The sequence below is a fragment of the Gymnoscopelus braueri genome (assembly GCF_963280865.1).
Source record: "Gymnoscopelus braueri genome assembly, chromosome: 16".
NCBI classification, from domain to species: Eukaryota; Metazoa; Chordata; class Actinopteri; order Myctophiformes; family Myctophidae; genus Gymnoscopelus; species Gymnoscopelus braueri.
In genome coordinates, this window is record NC_137616.1 from 44,862,465 (window position 1) to 44,882,625 (window position 20,161).

The 20,161-nt window shown below is 41.8% G+C and overlaps 1 protein-coding gene and 1 pseudogene across 2 annotated transcripts; both read left to right on the plus strand.

Moving 5' to 3' along the window:
- The first annotated feature begins 1,723 nt into the window (after positions 1-1,723).
- On the plus strand, positions 1,724-14,272 carry ccnc (cyclin C). The gene is made up of 12 exons (XM_080453797.1): positions 1,724-1,846; positions 3,033-3,139; positions 4,593-4,677; positions 4,954-5,023; positions 5,218-5,269; positions 5,654-5,709; positions 7,160-7,195; positions 7,672-7,763; positions 8,235-8,302; positions 8,586-8,665; positions 9,643-9,761; positions 10,423-14,272. Exons 1-12 carry the CDS (start codon positions 1,815-1,817, stop codon positions 10,475-10,477), a joined length of 852 nt encoding a protein of 283 aa, XP_080309923.1. The 5' UTR covers positions 1,724-1,814; the 3' UTR covers positions 10,478-14,272.
- Positions 14,273-17,858: 3,586 nt separating this feature from the next.
- Positions 17,859-19,359, plus strand: LOC308103006 (excitatory amino acid transporter 1-like; annotated as a pseudogene). Its single transcript has one exon. The product of its transcript is annotated as an excitatory amino acid transporter 1-like (transcript).
- The last annotated feature ends 802 nt before the right edge of the window (positions 19,360-20,161 follow it).

A 20,161-nucleotide genomic window follows, 5' to 3' on the forward strand; every position in this document is an offset into this window, starting at 1 on the left:
CAGGCTGTCATGACTAAGAGGAATTCTTTCCACGGGTCAATCTGAAGAGTCAGATATTCAAGTGCCACCAAGACCAGTTTATTTGTATTGCACATTTCATACACAAAAGCAATTTAATGTGCTTTACATAAGGCATACAAATGCATTCAAAGTAGACATAGTAAAATACATGGGAGAATATCAAGTTTTTAGTCTGGATTTGAATCCTGTGGAAGTTTGTTTGTTTGTATGTTTGTTTGTAAGTCTCTGGAATAAATACTAAATGAATTTAAATGCTACCTCACCAGTCCATCCATATATTAACCCACTCACCCACCCACCCACCCACCCACCCATTCAAAAGCAATTTTAAATATCAATAATGCAGTTTGTTAAATGTAAAAATATCAACGTATTTGAAGGAGTTAGGGTGCTATCACAGAATATTATTTAAGTTTTAGTAAATATAATTAAGAATTACTATATTATTATTATTATTATTATTATTATTATTATTATTATTATTATTATTATTACTATTATTATTATTATTATCATCATCATCGATTAGAATAATTAAATGATTAGTATAAAGTAGTTTTCATTTAATTATTTATTTGCTTAATGATGTGAAGTAGCCTACTCTACAATAATTGTATTTCAGCGGAACAAATGTTTGGGAGGAACCAGTGTTGCCATGTCGGCTTATTATAAGCGACTGGCCTTCTTTTTCTGTAAAGTTGCTTGTGTAGTTGCTTATTTGGGCTTGTTTCCTAAATGTTGTTTTAACCGGTAGTTCTTAAACATTTTCATGTCATGGACCCCCAAATTAATATGTACTTGTCCACAGATCATCAGACCCCCATCTGAATTTGTGTTGTAAAAATGTTCCAAAATAATAATAATGTTTTCGTCCTTTTTATGAAAACAGCCGATCTACAAGCTCGTAGATTTATAGCCCCTACGGAACCTCTCCCTCCGCTAAGTAGCTCCGAGATGAGGTCCCTCTTTAATTCCTGCCGGCTGCGGTAGACATTTTCGCACATTTTCCAGTTTTACATGTTTCTTACCCCTTTCTGCACATCGTATCCAAAAAGCAAAGCAATTGCGCCACTCTCTCAGATGTTTTAAGTTCTAGCGGAACATAACAGCTTCCAACGAGTTGAAGAAAGTATTTAATTTGCCTCGGTTTTCATCCGGTTCCATAATATTTTGCATTAGAAGATGCAATTCAACATTTGACCAGTAGGGTAATCAGTAATGTTATCTCAACGGGCGCAACTCTTGCGCAATGTCTTAAAAACATGTAACCGGATGAAAACCGAGGCAAATTAAATACTTTCTTCAACTCGTTGGAAGCTGTTATGTTCCGCTAGAACTTAAAACATCTGAGAGAGTGGCGCAATTGCTTTGCTTTTTGGATACGATGTGCAGAAAGGGGTAAGAAACATGTAAAACTGGAAAATGTGCGAAAATGTCTACCGCAGCCGGCAGGAATTAAAGAGGGACCTCATCTCGGAGCTACTTAGCGGAGGGAGAGGTTCCGTAGGGGCTAGTAGATTTACAGCTTGTAGATTTGGCTATTTTCAAATGCTAGGCTAGAGTTGCTTCTTTTGGGCTTGTTTTCATAGACCCTGGTTGCTTCTATCTCTCGCGCAATCTGGCAACACCGAAGGAACCCTTGTGCCCTTGTTCGTTGTTTCCGCCCGGTACGTTTTAGTGCGTCGCACTCACGAGAGCTTATTTTTTTCTCACTTTTCTTTGGGACATTATCTTGTAGATCTAGTGATTAAATCTCCTTCTGATCTCCTTCCTTCTACCTCACCCACCACGACATGGCTGGTAACTTCTGGCAGAGCTCCCACTAGTGAGTAGTACTGCCCTGATCTCACCATGAGCCGATCAGGACTTTTATTTACTGAAAGATCCGCTGGTTGTTTTGAGGCCTAGTTTCAGACTAGAGTCTCTGTGCCTCCGTTTCGTTATCATTATTATTATGGGCAGTGGTCGAAAGTAACTAAGTACTTTTACTTGAGTACTGTACTTAAGTACAATTTTGAGGTATTTGTACTTTACTTCAGTATTTCCAATTTTCCAATACTTGTACTTCTAACTACTAGTTACTTTTCAGATACATTAGATACATTAAAACATACATTAACCACTTTAGCCCTATTTTATACCTAGGCTATTTGAAAATAGCAGATCTACAAGCTCACAACGCGTCACATATGTGAGCTTGTAGATCTGCTATTTTCAGACATTTAGTACTTTTACTTTTGGTACTTTAAGTACATTTTGATGCCAATTACTCTTGTACTTTTACTCAAGTACATTTTTTATTCTGGACTTCTATTTGTAACAGAGTATTTTAATATCGCAGTATTGGTACTTTTACTTAAGTAAAGAATTTGAGTACTTTTTCCACCACTGCATAAAAGTCATTCAATTATATTTTTTAATGCACTGGATCTCCAACATTTCGATGTGAAGGATCCCCCCAATGATGTGTGTTTGGCCGCGGACCCCCATTTGAAAAAAGATTAGATCCCAGGGACCAGTGGTGGAAAAAGTACTTTTTTACTTGAGTAAAAGTATTAATACCACCACGATAGAAATACTCTGTTACAAGTAACGGAAAACATAAATAAATGGGGCTTAAGTATTTAAACTGTTTGCTGCTTAAAATATTCAGTGTTAAAAGCTGCAATCCGGAATTTATTTTAGTGAATAAAATTGTATATAGTATTTGATCATATTTTTAAATATATATATATATATTTTTTTGTAAATGAATGACCCCCTAAAAGTAATGAAAATAGCAGATCTACGAGCTCAAATTGTGCTTGAGCTTGTAGATCGGCTATTTTCACCATTTTAATGTAAAAACATAATGAAAAAGGAACTGCTTTGGACATACAAGGTTTCCGCCTTCCAACGATAGACAAGTTGTCGTGGATTTGGAACCATAATAACATTGAATTGTTTGAGCTTACCTCCATAAATAACAAAGGTTAAATCAAACGAAATGATGAATGTTTTGTCTCTTTTAGTCTGCAGTGGGTTCTGGACAAGCAGGACCTGATGAAAGAACGACAGAAGGATCTCAAGTTTCTGTCGGAGGAAGAGTACTGGAAGATCCAGATCTTCTTCGCCAACGGTCGGTACCAAGATCATATTATTTTATATACTGTCATACTTAGCCAGACACACTTTGGTTCAGTTCAAAGTTGTGCACAGACTACACTATTCCAAGTCAAGGCTTCACACCATATATCCCAATACCTCTACCTAGTGCAAGTTATTTTTGATTACACTTCAAAGGCCTTGAATAAAAACATTGTGCCAGATCCACTACTGGCTATGTTTGGATCAGTGGCATTTAATCCCTCTGTTAAATCATGTGAGGGTCAAGCCATCTTCTTGTGCACACTGCTGGTCAAACGTTTATTTTGCAACAATGGAAATGTGAATCTAGCCCTCTGTTCCAGCAGTGGCTTAGAGACTTGGGCAATGTGCTACACATGGAGAGAGTTTGGTGTGCAATCAACAAAAAAGATCACGTCTTCCTGAAAATATGGCAGCCTCTGTTGGATAGGTGGTCGATAGGCGCTCCTGTGATAGAGCCCGTGCTCGAGGTAGCCCCTCAAGTGCTTGAGAACAGTGTGGGTTAATTTTGGGGGTCACAGGCACCACTGCGTGTGACCCCCAAAATAATCATATTTGAACTGGGGACCCCCGCCACCCTGATAAGTACTTGGAATGTAGGAGTTGAGTTGTCAATGTACTTTTTTTGTGAGAGGGTTGGGTGGGAGGGTTTGTTTGTTTTCTTTCAGAAAACTTGACGGGTTTCTTATCACTGTTTGTCCCTTTCTGTAAGCTGTGACAATCCTTCAATAAAAAAATATATTAAAATGAAAATATACTGTCATGCGTACAGTATTCAAATAGTATTCCCGCTAACTTCAGCAACAAAATGCTTCTAATTACAAAGCCATTTATTTCATAGATCATCACATGGCCAATGATAATGTCATCTAGCATATCCTTGCCTGTTAACTCTCTCAGTGCCAATAAAAAAAAAAATTGTTGCGAACTTTGCCAGAATTAGTTTTTTGTTTTTTCAAAGAAAAAAAAAAGTGCTTAGGAAGCGAGATACAGCCTTTTTCAGTTATAGGTTAAACAAAGAGTGGATGGAGCTGCAAATCTTCAGATAATGATATCTTGGGTTCTGAACACTTCTCACAACTCGGGATTTCTCGTTCTGGCACTGAGGGTATAACCCGAAAACTCGGGATAACTCGGGGTCTGGCACTGAGAGAGTTAATACACCATGATGGTGTATTATCTTAATAATGGGTTTTGGTGCAGGATCTTAATAACTACATTAACCCTGGCATCCCTATATTATGTGTGACATTATAGGCGAAAATAGCTCAAGTGAGCTTGTAGATCGACTATTTTCAGTCATCTGATGTATAAGTCAAGCGTAAGAGGTAAATGACCGTTATGATATAAACATACTTGACCGTAACTGAATGACCATGATGGTACAGTATGTGTAATGTGCATAGATTTAATTGGTTTATTTGCATACCATTTGCATATCTCAGTCATCCAGGCCCTTGGGGAACACCTGAAGCTACGACAGCAGGTCATCGCCACGGCAACCGTCTACTTCAAACGCTTCTATGCCAGGTACAATGGAAAGCATGCTGTGTTTGATTGATTGATGTACTTTATTTAGTAAGACATGAGAACGACAGTACATGGAAGTACAAATTCACAATACAAGGTCTACTAGACTGGAAGACTCATTAAGCACTAAGCTTGTTTAAAATGAGATCCCCATGCACACAAATCATGATGTTTTGGTGCCCTCCCCACCCCGTTCTCATGTGGACCGAGATGATTACATTTTATATTATTAAAAGGCTTGTGATCTTGATTAATGTGATGTTGTTGTTTTTTCAGGTACTCACTGAAGAGTATAGACCCAGTGCTCATGGCTCCAACCTGTGTATTCCTGGCCTCTAAAGTTGAGGTGAGGGAACTTCACAACACGTTTGCATTAGTTGAAATGGAAATTAGACACCTCAAGACCATGCTAAATCATGGAAGTTAATTAAAATGGCAATCCAAAAAGTCTCTCTTTGCCGTTGTTCTCTTGTAAAAAAATATAAAATATTATATATTAGAAATGCAATTTAGAGACTGAACATAATTTTTTTCTTCCAGGAATTTGGCGTTGTGTCCAACACAAGGCTGATCTCGGCGGCAACATCTGTATGTACGTAATGAGACATTAATATGTGTCCTTTATTTATTCATATGCACGCGTATACATAAGTACAGCCAGTATGTAAACATTTTCAAAAATAGTGGGAATAGCAGATCTACAAGCTCAAAACGCAACGTGTTTTGAGCGTGTAGATATTTCCACAATTTAAAATTTTCATATCTGCCCTGTGCAACTTAAGTTTACGAAGCAGAAACAGAATAGAATAGAACATTGAATAGAAATGTAATTTCTATTCAAAATGTTCCAGTGTTCAATGACAGAAACACAATTAAATCGTTATTTAACTGAGTGACAATTAATCGTCAAGTAAAATGTTATAATCGTGACCTAGAATGCGTCCAATGTTTCTTTTCTCTTTGTTTTCAAACACAGTGAAAACCAGATTTTCGTACGCCTTCCCAAAGGAGTTCCCATACAGAATGAATCATGTAAGTTAAACCTTTCTGTGCTGCGTACCATTCCCTAACAAAATGATATCAATTGGGGGTCCTTGGCCGATTGCGTAACAAACTGGGGGTCCTTGAAATAAAAAAAAAGTTTGAGAATGACTGGTCTAAGACTCTTCCAAAACGGGGAATGGCATCAGACCCACAATCTAAATCTGGCGTCGGTCGGTCATGCTCTTATTATTGTAAAAGGAGTCGCTCCGGTGAGCAACAAACACTCTGGCTCTGTTTGTTTGGCTGCTTCCTCTGCATAGATATGTACTCCTGCACCACGTTGCTAACAGCGGCGGCACTACAGCATTGTCACGAACACACTGCAGCGTGCGCGGGCAGTCAGTGTCCTTATGTCGGTGTCAGCCGGTTCGTGACATTCCACAGCTACTGTTCACACTCGTGCGCTGAAACTCCCGTTGCTCCGGGAGATGGCTTTGACAGCGGCTAAACGCCGGCGCGCCGTGCGCACGCTCATTGTTGCCCCGCGCATTCCTCGTCGCGCCGTCACGTAATTACTTCTCACCCGCCTGTTGACTTATTTATCGAGTTGCCGGGACTTCCCGGCTGGGCTGTCCTCAACGCCTCGCCTGTCCAGATCTGTGTAAATGATTATTAATAGTCAACTGGCACGGACTGAAACGGGGGATGGAACGGTTCACACCACAGAGAATAAATTAGCAGAATGATGTGACACTATACCCAAATGTTTTTAGGTCCCCAATTATAGAGAGAGAAGGGTAGTGGTTGGTGGTGTGGCAATGATGACAAAACAGTTTTTGTTTTGAAAAGATGCTCCCTAAGTGAAGTCAGTGGTCCCAGAGACAAATGGGGAAAAGTTCATTCAGTTCAAGAATTTATCATTTGTTTTATTCCTGGAAAGAATTTTTGAGAGTATTCCTCAACCGCCCCATCCTGACACAAAGAGATGTGAGCGAGGGAGAAACGGTAATTAAAAGGCATGCGTTTTCTGTCCTGACATGCTGCGAACGACAAATATTAGTTTGTCCCGTCTCTTGTTTGACCGAGTTTTTGCGGACGTGTCCCCACGCAAACAGAATAGTGAGACCCTCATCTAGTGGTAGTTTTTAACTTGAGGAAGGTACTAGATCGGAGGAAACATTTCTACGAAATTAAGGAGGCCAGGTTAAAAGTGGTTAAGTCCGTAGATTTTGTTAATATTAAACCAATGAAAAAGTATCAGGAGCTTCTGTCTAAATTAATATGCCAAATTACAACATAGGTTTTTCACATTATTTTAATTTCCAGCATTTAAAATGATCTGTTGCCCTGGCTTAAAATAATACTGGAGGGGGAAGGGAGGGCTTTGATGTGTAATCATTACAGTTTTTATGACATTAATAAGATGCAGAAGTGTAACATTTGACATACTGCATATTGATCTAATCTTAATTGCTCTGTTCTTTCTGCCTGACGACAGATATTAGAGTGTGAGTTCTACCTGCTAGAGTTGATGGTGAGTGGACACATGGTTATTCTGAAGCACGTGATTGGCTGCATTGTTTGAGTGAATGCTTGTGTGATTGGTGAGTATCAAAAGTAGCAGATCTACAAGCTCTGAGCTTGTAGATCTGCTACTTTTGATGCTTTTGTGTGATGCTGTAGTATAGATCAAGTAGGGCGTTAATTTACGGAAAAACACAAAAAGTTTGAATATGGAGATAAGAGGTTTCTGCCCGACAACGACGATATATCATTTTATTTATTATAAACCACTTTGAATAGGAACAGACCTGGCTTGCACATTAGATCTCTCCTTGCAACGCTTTGAAAATGATAATGCATAGAAAGTAGGTTCAACGACTACATAAAGATACTAAACGTATAAAATAAAAGAAATCCCCTACTTTGTCTCACACATGTAATCCTGTAATCATGTGATAATAAAGTTGATTCAGATTGTGACTTAACGTGTTTTTTTTTCTTTCCCAGGACTGTTGCCTGATCGTCTACCACCCCTACAGACCTCTGCTGCAGTACGTACAGGACATGGGACAGGAAGACATGCTGCTGCCCCTCGCCTGGTCTGTGTGCTTATCTCTACATTTTCATGTCAAAGAACCCCCAAATTAATATGCATTTGGCCCATTAGAAGGCATTAAAATCATGGTTGCATTGTACAGTGGTCTGTCTCCCTCCTCTGTTATGCTTACAGTATCAATAGGCGATAGAAAGAGTGTAGATAGTGCGTTCTCTCAGTGAGCCAACAGTTCATGTGTGGAGTCACATTGCCCTCTACTGGCCACATTGGTGTACTGCTGCTGTTGTATATAGATGTTTACGTTTTTCTATTATTGTTTGTCTTTATTACTGTTACTAATGCTGCTACAATGTCAGGAGCCGCACAAAAGTAATTGTGTGTGTATGCGTGCGTCCATGTGCACGTTTTTACTTCACTTTGTAGTGCAGGTCGTCATCTTCTGATGTGAAATAAAAGTCCTCTTCCCCCATGCTAATGTTGTGTAATGAGAATGTGTTTGTTGTGTCTTCACCAGGCGAATAGTCAATGACACCTACAGGACAGACCTGTGTCTGCTCTACCCACCCTTCATGATCGCCCTGGGTAAGATCTGTCTCCGTGCATTTCTCCTGCAGCCATATCCAGTAGGCCTATATCCCATTCAATCCGTGAACGCATCTCTGTCATTTTAGATTTTAGTTACAACCATTATTTTAGAGACTTTGGCTATTCAAAAATAGAAGATCTACAAGCTCATATACAAACTTGTAGATCTGCTATTTTTTTGTAAAATCGTGAAAATTTGTGCAAATCTTTGAATATATAATTTTTAAAGTGAACATTTGCAACTCAAGTCTTGATCAGTGTCTTCTCTCTTGTGTGGCAGCGTGTCTGCATGTAGCCTGTGTGGTGCAGCAGAAAGATGCCAGGCAGTGGTTTTCGGAGCTCTCTGTTGATATGGACAAGGTAAGCACAGGAACATGAAATAATGCTTCATTATTTCATGCTGTTGTTAGAGATGTACCGATACAATTCTTTCCCTTTCCCGATACTGATTCGGATACTAAGAAACCAGTGTGTGGTTAAAATGATCTTGGACAGTGGTTCTCAAAGTGTGGTTCAGGGTTCCTTCAGCGGGTTCCAAATGGACCCTTACAGGTCTGTAACTCTGAGAGTGTACAAATGGAACCAAATGGACCCGTACGGGTCCATTTGGTTCCATTTGTACACTCTCAAGAGTTATGGGGGTCCTTGAAATTAAAGAGTTTCAAAAAGAACCACTGGTCTATGACTACATAAAAATGGCATTAATAATTGTGAAAGTGCGGCTACAAGTTAAGTGAAATTATAATGTAAATAGTACAGTAAGAGTATAAAACAATAGAAGCATTCTGAACAACTGAAGCATTCAAAATAGAAAATAAGTGATGACTGTAAATGACATCACTTACATACAGACTGACATACTCTCCGATACCGATAAACAGCATTTCTTTTGTAGAATTGGCCTCAGATCTAAATGGGTTAAGCCATAATGTATTATATTACAGTATAAAACAGTGTAAAAACCGGTCAGATTGAAAAAGGAGTGCTCGTTTTCTTCGAGTTCACCTCCCGCGCTCCTCCCCCCCGTCAAAAAAAGAAATGACCTTTCGGAGGTACCAAGACGACTAGGGGACGATTCTGTGCCTATCGGGATATAATTCGGATGGCGCCAAGTCGACTGAAGGTGACTTCGCAAGCGCTCGGCACGGCGACTCGTTCGCCTAAGCTCGCTCGGCGGCGCCTCTCGTGGCTCAAGTCACCTTCAGGCGGCGCGCCTCCGTCGGTGAAACCGGGTGCACCTCTTTCAATCTGACTGGTTTTCCAATCGTACTGTGACGGGTTGAAAGTGGTTAATGACCTGCTGTGGGATTCATTGAGCGGTGTTGTTGTGTTCACAGATTCTGGAGATCATCCGTGTGATTCTGAAGCTGTACGATCAGTGGAAGAACTTTGACGACAGGAAGGAGATGGCTGGCGTCCTCAACAAGATGCCCAAACCCAAGCCCCCTCCTAACAGGTACAAGTTACATAAACCGTCCAATCAGGAGCGTCATTTTGTCATCCAGTCAGAATTGTTGTCACAAAGCCACCCATGAAGACTTACTGTATATAACCTAATAGGGGTGTAACAAGACAGTAACTGCATCTGATCTTGAATTCCAACGAGCCAACTACATCGAGTTCAGCTACAATTTACATAAGTTCTTGTTTTGATACAAAACATCTTTATGGACTAGAGGGTGTATTTCATCTTTGTCAGTCAAGAATTATTATTATTTCTGATATTTTTGGGGCTTTTCTGCCTCTATTTGGATAGTACAGTGTAGAGTGACAGTGAATTGAATCCACGGCTTGCTTTCAGGCTGTATTAGAGCCTATATGTGCCTTAACCACTAGGCCATTGGCTCTCCACTAGAGACAATAATTTAAGTGTCAGTGTCAGAGCAGATATGACAAATAATGAAGAAATGACTGTGTTTTTGCTTCCGAAGCCTAAAAGGCCAAACAGAAATGTAATTCGTATTCATATGTTCCAATGGGCAAAAGCACAATTAAATCGTTAATTGCAATTATTTGTGTGACAATTGATCGTCAACTTAAATTAGTTAAATTCATTCTGTAATGGTGACAGCCCATAACTAATGGTCTGTGTCTGTGTCTGTGTCTTCTCCTCCCAGTGATAACGACCAGAGCTCCAACGGCAACCAGAACAACTCCTACAGCCAGTCGTAGAACAACCGCAGTTTAACAACCAACCGACAGCTTTGATGGCGAGACGGTGGACACGTTTTTCAACACGTCAACACGGTCCGCCGTAAACAAACGCTCTGCCGTGTCAGTTTGCGGTGGTGAATCGCACATTTTCAACACTGACGGAAGAAAATGTCCTTTCTCATTTTTATTTTTATTTTTTTGTGACAACCCAAAAAAAAAAAACAGTTTAGATGGACTTCACATTCTCAGTCCCCTTCTCTCTGTCTCTCTGTCTCTCTGTCTCACTCTCTGGGGTTATTTGTCCAGGTAGTGGCCATCAGAACGCCCTTCAGATGTTCTCAAACTTTTTCATTTCAAGGACCCCCAGTGTGATATGCATTAGGGCCCACGTACCCCCCATAACTCAGAGAGTGTGGCTTGCACACTCTCTGAGTCACAGAACTTTACGGGTCCATTTGGTTCCTAAACAATCAATCGTTCAGCTGGGGGACCTCCTGGAAAATCCCTCAAGGACCCCCTGAGATGAGATAACCCCTTGTTACCCCACATTGAGACCCACTTGCCCTTTTGCTAACCGCCCCGGGACGCTGTCTAACGGGGCGGTTTGAAGCAGGAGGCGAGGGCAAAACTCTTGAGAGGTTAGCCGAGACGGGGGGGGGGGGGGGCGGGGTGTACAGCTGTGTCTAGAAAGTAATGGATTTAATGAATTGTGATGATCCTGACTTCCTTGAAACAGTCTCGGGGAGCACATCGTTTTATACAGAGCTCCGTGGGATCGGAAAACAAAAAAAAGAAGAAGAAAGAACTTGATCATTTATTACTGTGCGAACGTGTGTGTGTGTGTGTGTGTGTGTCTGTGTGTGTGCGAGTGGCCAATCTGGGAGTATTTTCATTCCTCAGGGACTAATAGTATAGTCTTCTCTACTGGCGTCTGTAAAGGTGATTCATACTTGGTTGCGTGACAGTGTTTGCGTATAGACATACACACGTAGATGCATAAGCTGCTGCTGTTCATATTGTGCCAAAGCCGCTGCCATGCTGGCAGGGTAAAGCCATGCCTCCCTCCTAATGCGTATCGTATATGCCCCCCTGTATGTCTATGGAAGCGGGAGCTCTCTCCCCAATGAAGACTCACCGAATTCTCAAACCGATTTTCTCAAAGTGATTTTGTATCGTTACAAATGCTAGACATGGCGTTATGTTACGGTGTAGATTCACTATGTTCAAACGCTTGAACCAACAGTAAGGTCATGTGGTCATACATGCGCTTCATGCGTGTTGTAAGCTAACGCGTCGCTGAGACTTAAGACGTGTCAATTTCCGACGACATTCTGTGGGTTGTAGGGTCACCCGCGGCCGGCTCCATCCCTTTGAAGTGAACGGGGGAAAACTGGCGCCTCTGACTCGTAGAAAGTGCACGTGTGACTGTGCCCCTAATGGTTATGAAACAGAAAAAAGGACCAATATGGCTGCGGCGTTGATATACAATCCAGTGGCCAGTGCGGTGTGGTCAACGTATATTATGTCTGTCTTTTTTTTTTTGCAACGACTCATTCTGAGCTCGTAGGTCTGCTATTTTCACGTACAACACTGTCGCGGAACTAAAGTATAAATCGGACTTTACTTATATTGATTCCGTACTGTTAGAGGTGGGGGGCTGTGTGATTGGATGTGGGTCTGTGAGAATGCAGTCATGTGATTGGCTGCATTCTGAAGGTCTGTGCTGGTTGGTCACGGACCCTAGCGACAGAGGAGGTACATGAGCATAGCCTCCTCTGTTTGGAAGATGTTGGACTTGGTTGTTGTGGATTGGCTCTATGCACAGCGGCCATATTTGAAAGAAATTGGGCCTCTGCCTTACTTTCCCTCGCAGGTCTTGCCAATTATACTAATTAAGGCTCTGTTCCATTTAGTGTAACACAGTGGTTCTCACACTTATTAATTTCAAGAACCCCCATAACTCTGAGAGTGTACAAATAAAACCATTTGGTTCCATTTGTACACTCTCAGAGTTACACACTCATAAGAGGCCATTTGAAACCCCTTCAAGGAACTATGAGGGTCCCTGGACCACACTTTGAGACCCACTGGTGTAGCAGAGTGTTTCCAGTGAGCCAACATGCACAATATCAACTCCCTGATTGTGTTTGACCAGAACGGAACAGAGCTTTCATTAGTACCATTGGTAACAGTAAGGAAGAGGCCCAATTTCTTTCCAATATGGCTGCTGTGCATAGAGCCTATTAATTCAACCTTACACGTTCCCTTCCCGTCTGTAAATATCTTTATAATTCTATTCATTTGTCTAATCTTTATTAAATGTTGCGTAACAGAGGGAACTTGCTACTTGAGGAAATGATTTCCGATAGTTAATGTACTTGTGCTTCAGTTTGTTTGTTTTTGTTTTGTTTTTGTCATGAATTTTTTTAATTTGATTTCATTTGATGCATTTTTACTTTTAGATATAGAAGTATTACGGTCGTCCAATTTTTTTTTTTTGTTTTACAAGTTTTATTAGTAGGCTAGACATTTTCCTAGCGTTGCTAGCTAGGTTTCTTTTGTTTTCGCTGCGCGTCTTAATATCAAATCAGATCACTCTCGATTTGTCTGCAAGGTTTCACATTTAACTATAATTTATCGTTGTCTTTGTCCGTACCTCCCACCGTGTATTTAATCATTGAATTGTGGCAATACATTGAGTGCATATATGCCTGTGGATGTCGATATGTTTTTGTGATGTAACAACAGTGAGGGCTGCGTCTATGCGTGCGCGTGTGTGTGTGCGTGCGTGTGCACAGTAAATTGTGTAGTTGTTTAACCAGACCCGTTGAAAGAGACAGTTATGGATTCAATGTTTTGAACGATACTAGTTTGGAACTATTGGTCTCCTCACATGGCATCCATTACTTCCACATTCTTCTTGTTGTCTCTGAGCACACCCTAACAAATTCCATTATTTTATTTTTGTTTTAATGATTGGATATTATGTCGTCTTTGTCGGGAGGATTCAAATTCAAATTAGCAGATCTTTTGATACTTTTGTGTGACGCTGTATCAAGTGATCAGCGTAAACATTGCCTGCCAATAACGCATATATGCGTTCTTTAGAATCCATCACTTGCTTGCCAAGAACGCATATATGCGTTTTTAGAAGAAAACATTTTTTTGACCCAAAGACCAAGGAGATATGATTTTTCGAAGATTTAACCTCCTATCCACTTCCTTGTTAACTTAAAACTTAAAAATTATGTATCTCGGCTCCTGAGTACTTTTTTTTGTTCAATGTAAAAACCCCTGGCAATAAACTGCAAAAAATCTGAAATAATTCTGGCAGTTAATTTACAAAAAAACACAAAGTTAAAATATGGAGATAAGAGGTTTCTTTCCGACACCAGCTATATGAATATTCATTTTTTAATACCTTTTTTGTTCTCCCATTGAGATGCAAGATCTATTTTACGAGGAAGCCCCGTTTACACCCAACGTTCTTTGTTTATGGGATTGTTGTGGCTCTCTCTCTGAGTGTATACATTTGTAACTCTGCAAGGTTACAAATGTAACCAAATGGACTAGTACGGGTCCGTTTGGCTACATTAACACTGATGATTTTACTGTGTGTGTGTGTGTGTGTGTGCGGCTGTATTAAGATCAAGGTGGGTGACTGCCTTACAAAAATCAAAAGCTGCTCGTTGAAGAGCAAACCTTTCATACGAGCACATAAGACACGCTAAGACGTTGAGACGTGTTTGTTTTAGCTTGATACGTCGTCCTTTTCCTTCCACTGGCTTCCTTTTCTTTGTATTCCCTTTTTTTTTTAAACGGAAAACAATCAAACAACAGTTGTGTGAACAGAGGGGCCAACTTCATTTTTGTGGGGAAATATCCACTTAAACCCCAGCATTCGTATTCTGGGGAAAAAAACATTCGCAGGAAATTTGAAATTTGCAGATATATTTCATGTTGAAAAGACATTAGTACAGATCCCTGAGGGACCCCACTCAACAACGTATGGGGTTTAAGCGGATATGAGGAAAGTCAAGGAGGCCAGTGGAAGTATACATCAGGCCATCTCCATCCACAGGCTCCTATCTGTGTCGTGTCTTAAACGTTTGTTCACTTGAGTGCATGTGATTTTTAAAAAGGGCTTTCGCTATCACCCTGCCTGTCCCTCCCTGCTAGTTCATCTGGAAACTTGTCGCGACTTTATGGGTTTTTTCAAGTATTACTTGAATTGTATGGATATTCATTTTGAAAAACGCCTTTGTGGTAATAAAATGTTATGTTGTGGGGAAACAAAGTGGTGTTTTTTTTTCTCCTGTCACTGAAGTAGGGCTACACTACATAGATGATAGAAATCTCTCTCTGTCTTTCTCTGTGTCTCTGATCCATTTTAATACAATTATTGTCCCTTTGGAGGAACTGGACCCAAACACACAAAATGGCTGAGTGTGGCGCCCATGCGTCACTCACTGTTGTATTAAACAAACGTGAACGTTTATGATAATTTTCACCTATAATGACATGTCCAAAATATAGGGACGCCCTGGTTGAAAATAGTTTAATAGATTTAGGGGCTTAAAAGTAGGGTAAGTGATTTTCTTTGGTTAAAATAAGTGTTAAATAGCTCTATATTCTGTACTCTTTGCTATAGAGTGTTTGTTCAGTAACAGGAGTCTCCATGTCTCTCCTGCTCTTTATTAAACAGAGAATGCATTTTCAGGTCAGGATACCAATTGTGTCCAATCAGGATAGAGAACTCGGACAGGATACAGATTAAACAAGTGCAATTGGTGATTGCACTGCATCAAAAAGTGATGACACAAAGAAATGAGCAGACAAAATTGGAATTGGAACACTATAAAATGAAGCTGATAAATTGGGTACTCTCTCCTGATTGGCAGAAATGTTGTCGCCTACCTGAACATGTATTTTCTGTTTAATAAAGAGCTGGAGAGACATGGAGACCCCTGTTACTGAACAAAATGAGTTCAGTAACAGAAGTATGTATATATATAATATAGAGCATGTAATGCTCTATAGCAATGATTACTAGCAATGATTACTATCATGATATTGTGCTTTAACCTTTTGACACAAACTATTTTGTTTTAATCAAACAATATCACTTACCCTACCTTTAAATACATCACTTTTTGTTTGTGGAAAATGTCAATGTGTATGGTAGAGTGTATAATACAATATAGCTAACTAACAGATCTACAGTGGTTGGAGAGGGTCTCCCTACTCTTCTATTGAGACATTTAGATTCTGTGGTCAGGTCTGACACCTACTGGTTGACGAGAGGTATTGCATACAACTCAAATGGAAACAAACTAGCCAGCTCTCCATTAACTCCACAGTAAACATTCAGCGCTCACGTGGGGGACATGGGTTTGAATTCCAGGTATGGTAGGATATGAAAGCTATGGCAGCTTTGGCATGGCAACAAATGTTTTGCTTGCAGTTGCTTGCTATCAAAGCAAGTCCCTTAAACCAGTGGTTCTCAAACTTTTTCATGTCAAGGACCCCCAAATTGACATTTATTAGCCCGCGGACCCCCATTTGAAAAGATATGCCAAAGGCCCCCCATAAGAGAAGATTTTTACGGCTCTAGCAGTGATTCTCAACCATTTTAATTCCAAGGACCCCCAGTTTGACATGCATTATTAGGCTACAGACCCCCATTTAATGGCATTTCTATCTCTGGGACCCCAATTGATGTTGTAAAATCAATGTTAAGGGTCCATTTGGTTCCATTTGTACACTCTCAGAGTTACAGACCCGTAAGGGTCCATTTGGGTCCTATCCATCATTTAGCTGGGGACCCCCTGTAACTCCCTCAAGGACCCCTGGGGGTCCCCGGACCCCACTTTGAGAACCAATGCCTTAAACTCATTTACAGTAATAGTTAATACTAAGGTGTTAATGTAGCAGTAAGCCCTAAAACATTTCAGCTATTGAGTTGTTTCAAACTACTGTTTGTATGGTTATATACACAACCTGATGAAAAAATCATACCTTTACATCTAATGTCTATTAATTATCTGTATAGATAGTAAACACTAGTGAAAAAACTGCTAGTGACAGTGTTGCACATGAAAAGTCAGAATTTTGAGGAGAAAGGATGCAATTACTAGTTGTGTGGGGTGTAACGAGTGGACAACTATTACCAGAAACACAAAGAGCTATAGCCCTGAATGACCATATAACAGGTCTGTAACTCTGAGAGTGTACAAATGGAACCAAATGGACCCTTATGGGTCCATTTGGTTCCATTTGTACACTCTCAGAGTTATGGTGGTCCTTGCAAATAAAACATTTGAGAACCACTAATAGGACTCCTAATGAGTCATACATATTCTGAAGAAAACCTGGAGACTTGACATTCAGTAATTGGGTCTTATGATCAAAATAAGAACATTACAGTATATAATGGTGTGTAAATCAAAAAATCTGCCAGGGACAAGACCAAGTCTTTGCCACGGACACATTTGTCTGTGTACGGACATATTGATGACCCTTGTCAGAGTTGTGGACACATCCAATCCTCAGACTTGTTCTGGTCATACTGTGATGCACTGATTCTCAACATCGGGTCTGGGGACCAGCAGGGGTCCAAATGGGCCCCTACGGGTCTGTAACTCTTGAGTGTACAAATGGAAAAGTAAAGGTCCAAATTAACACTGAAGATTTTACAGTGTAGATTGGGGTCCAATTTATCAAATGGGGGTCTGTGGTCCAATGCATATCAAACTGGGGGTCCTTGAAATTCAATAGGTTGAGAATCACAGCCATAATGTAAATCGGGATTAACTTGAGGGTCTTACCAGACTTGTTGAAGCACTCGTGTTTCTCACGAGCTCTCCCTCCTTGACGAGGTGCTTTGGGAAGCCCCCAACCAGCGCTAGTCTTTTTCCTGAACGCAGCCAAATCACCCCTCCCGGAGCCAAGTGGTCTCTGGGGGGCGCTTGCTTATGCAGGGCCTAACAAAAAAAAAACTTTCACATACATATTTGGGCACTGCATAGGCTACTTGGAACTCCATATTTGGGCATGACTGACCCGTGAACTCATCATGAAGAGAGTAAACCCCGCCAAACCGCATAAAAGCAGTGCGTTCCTCGTAGTTACTTGTCCGAGATTGACGTACTTGAAGGACTACAGGTATCATAATCATAAACGTTTGAATCAAGACGCTTCGAGACGACCTTCAGGACACTCGAAGACGGCCTCCTTGAAGACGCTTGAGAACTCTACCACCCTTGCTGTAGTCACCAAAGCCACCACCGATCACAAGAGCAAACATCAATGGTTGTTCCCTTCTGATTGAACACCTGCAGTGGGGGGCCCTGAGCCCAGTCAACCAATAATCAATTATTTTTCTCCCAAAAGGGCAGCAATGGAACGGAAAGCCAGCAGTATGAAGGAGAGGATCTGCTCCATCACCAGGGAGAATGTCAAAGACTTCCTAATGAGGAACCTCTTCGTTCTGTTCACCATCTCCGCAGTTATACTGGGAGTGATCCTGGGCTTTGCTCTGCGCCCACTTAACCTCACGATGCTGCAAATCAAATACTTTACCTATCCCGGAGAGCTGCTTATGAGGATGTTGCAGATGGTGATGATACCGCTAATAGTCTCCAGTCTGGTCACAGGCATCGCCTCTCTGGACAGCAAGGCATCAGGCAAGATGGGAATGTATGCGGTGGCTTATTACATGGTGACCACCCTCCTCTCCGTCTTCCTGGGCATCGCCCTGGTCGTGATCATCAAGCCAGGAAAGGGCAGCGGCGACAGCCCAGAGGTTTCCGGTGGGACCATAGAACCGATCCAGGCTGCCGATGCCATGTTGGACCTCGTCAGGAACATGATCCCCCCTAACCTGGTGGAGGCTTGCTTCAGGTCGTACAGAACCGTGTACAGGGCCAGGAATGTGACCGTGGCCCACAACCTTACTGCGCAGGAGCTAGTTCCTGTAGCGGTGTCCTCTCCCGGAGTGAACATTCTGGGCCTGGTGGTGTTCTCCCTATGCCTTGGACTGGTCATCAGCAAAATGAGGGAGCAGGGAAAAGTGCTCAGGGACTTTTTCGTCTGCCTCAACGAAGCCATCATGAGTCTCGTTGCCGTCATCATCTGGTATTCACCCGTGGGCATCCTGTTCCTGATCGCGGGGAAAATCATGGAGATGAGCGACCTCGCAGAGGTGGGGAGTCAGATTGGGATGTACACTCTGACTGTCACCGTGGGCCTTCTCATCCACGGCCTGCTTGTCCTGCCACTGCTGTTCTTCCTGGTGACTAAGAGGAACCCATACAGCTTCATCGGAGGATTGCTTCAGGCACTCCTGACCGCTCTGGGCACCTCCTCCAGTTCTGCCACCCTGCCGATCACCTTCCGTTGTGTGGAAGAAAACAACCACGTGGATAAGCGAGTGACGCGCTTTGTCCTCCCCGTGGGTGCCACCGTCAACATGGATGGCGATGCCCTCTATGAGGCTGTGGCAGCCATTTTCATCGCTCAGGTCTACAACATGGACCTCAACTTTGGCCAGATGCTCATCATCAGTCTCACGGCAACCCTTGCCAGCATTGGAGCGGCAGGCATCCCTCAGGGCGGGCTGGTTACCATGGCGATCGTATTGACATCAGTGGGACTGCCAATGGACGGCATAACACTGATCCTCATAGTGGATTGGTTCATAGACCGTGTGCGTACCGCCATCAATGTGCTGGGTGACTCTCTTGGCGCAGGCATTGTGGAGCATCTGTCCCGTGCAGAACTGCAAAACCAAGATCCTGAACTGGGCAACCCTGTCAGTGAGGAAAATGGAGAAACACTACTACCAACTCATCTGTCATGAAAATGAGAGCAAACGCTGCAAGAGGGAGACTATCATGTGAGACCCAAAGGCCCTTTGTTTCCCGAATAGCATTTTCAAAGATGGTATTGGTTTGGTTTGTGAAGCGCAGCTGCTAATAGCAGCGTATGAATTATGGCTCAACCAAATTTTAAGCTCTATGTACTTTTATTTATTTCCGGGACAGTGCATATTATTATTATGAACATTTCAACCAATACACATGATTTCATGTAAATATGCCGGATTTAGCTACAAGCTCATTTCCACCCGTAGTCCCACATACAAATACACCACAGTGACAACATGACAAATAGCGGCAAAAACAACATACAACTGCCTAAAAAAATATATATATATACAATACCTAATTTAAGGCTAACTCAAAACCTAAATACCTACTGTATAGTCTAATACCTAGCCAATAGAAAATCCAAACCTATTCTGACACATAACATGTATCAATGGTCACATGTTTGAGACATTTTGAACTTGCACCTGGATTTGGGCGTGGTAGCCCAATTAACTCTTTGCCTGTCATGGACGCGCTAACACGCTGAATTCTGCCAAGGCACAGCCTGCCAACGACGAGTTTTGACAAGTTTTGTGTTTTCAGTGGTTTTGCACCAGATGGTGCTGTTTTCTACCCTATGGATGATGCTTTCACTGCCTAATGACGACATGCCATGACCTCTGAAACTGCTATGCGCCCGGTGGTGTGTGCCCCGTCCGCCTGCAAGGGGAGCTCATCCGTGGGAGGCTGCTCTGAGGATGGGCCAGGTGCGACGGTGAGGAGGACGGAGAGACACAAAGAGAAAGAGACAAGGGGACCGGTGGACGAGCTG

Bases quoted from the DNA above. Each gene is read 5' to 3' on its own strand.
- ccnc (XM_080453797.1), top strand. From the start codon at position 1,815: ATGGCTGGTAACTTCTGGCAGAGCTCCCACTA. The intron at 4,678-4,953 runs GTACAATGGAAA...TTGTTTTTTCAG, and splicing joins TTCAAACGCTTCTATGCCAG to GTACTCACTGAAGAGTATAG. The intron at 7,196-7,671 runs GTGAGTGGACAC...TTTCTTTCCCAG, and splicing joins TCTACCTGCTAGAGTTGATG to GACTGTTGCCTGATCGTCTA.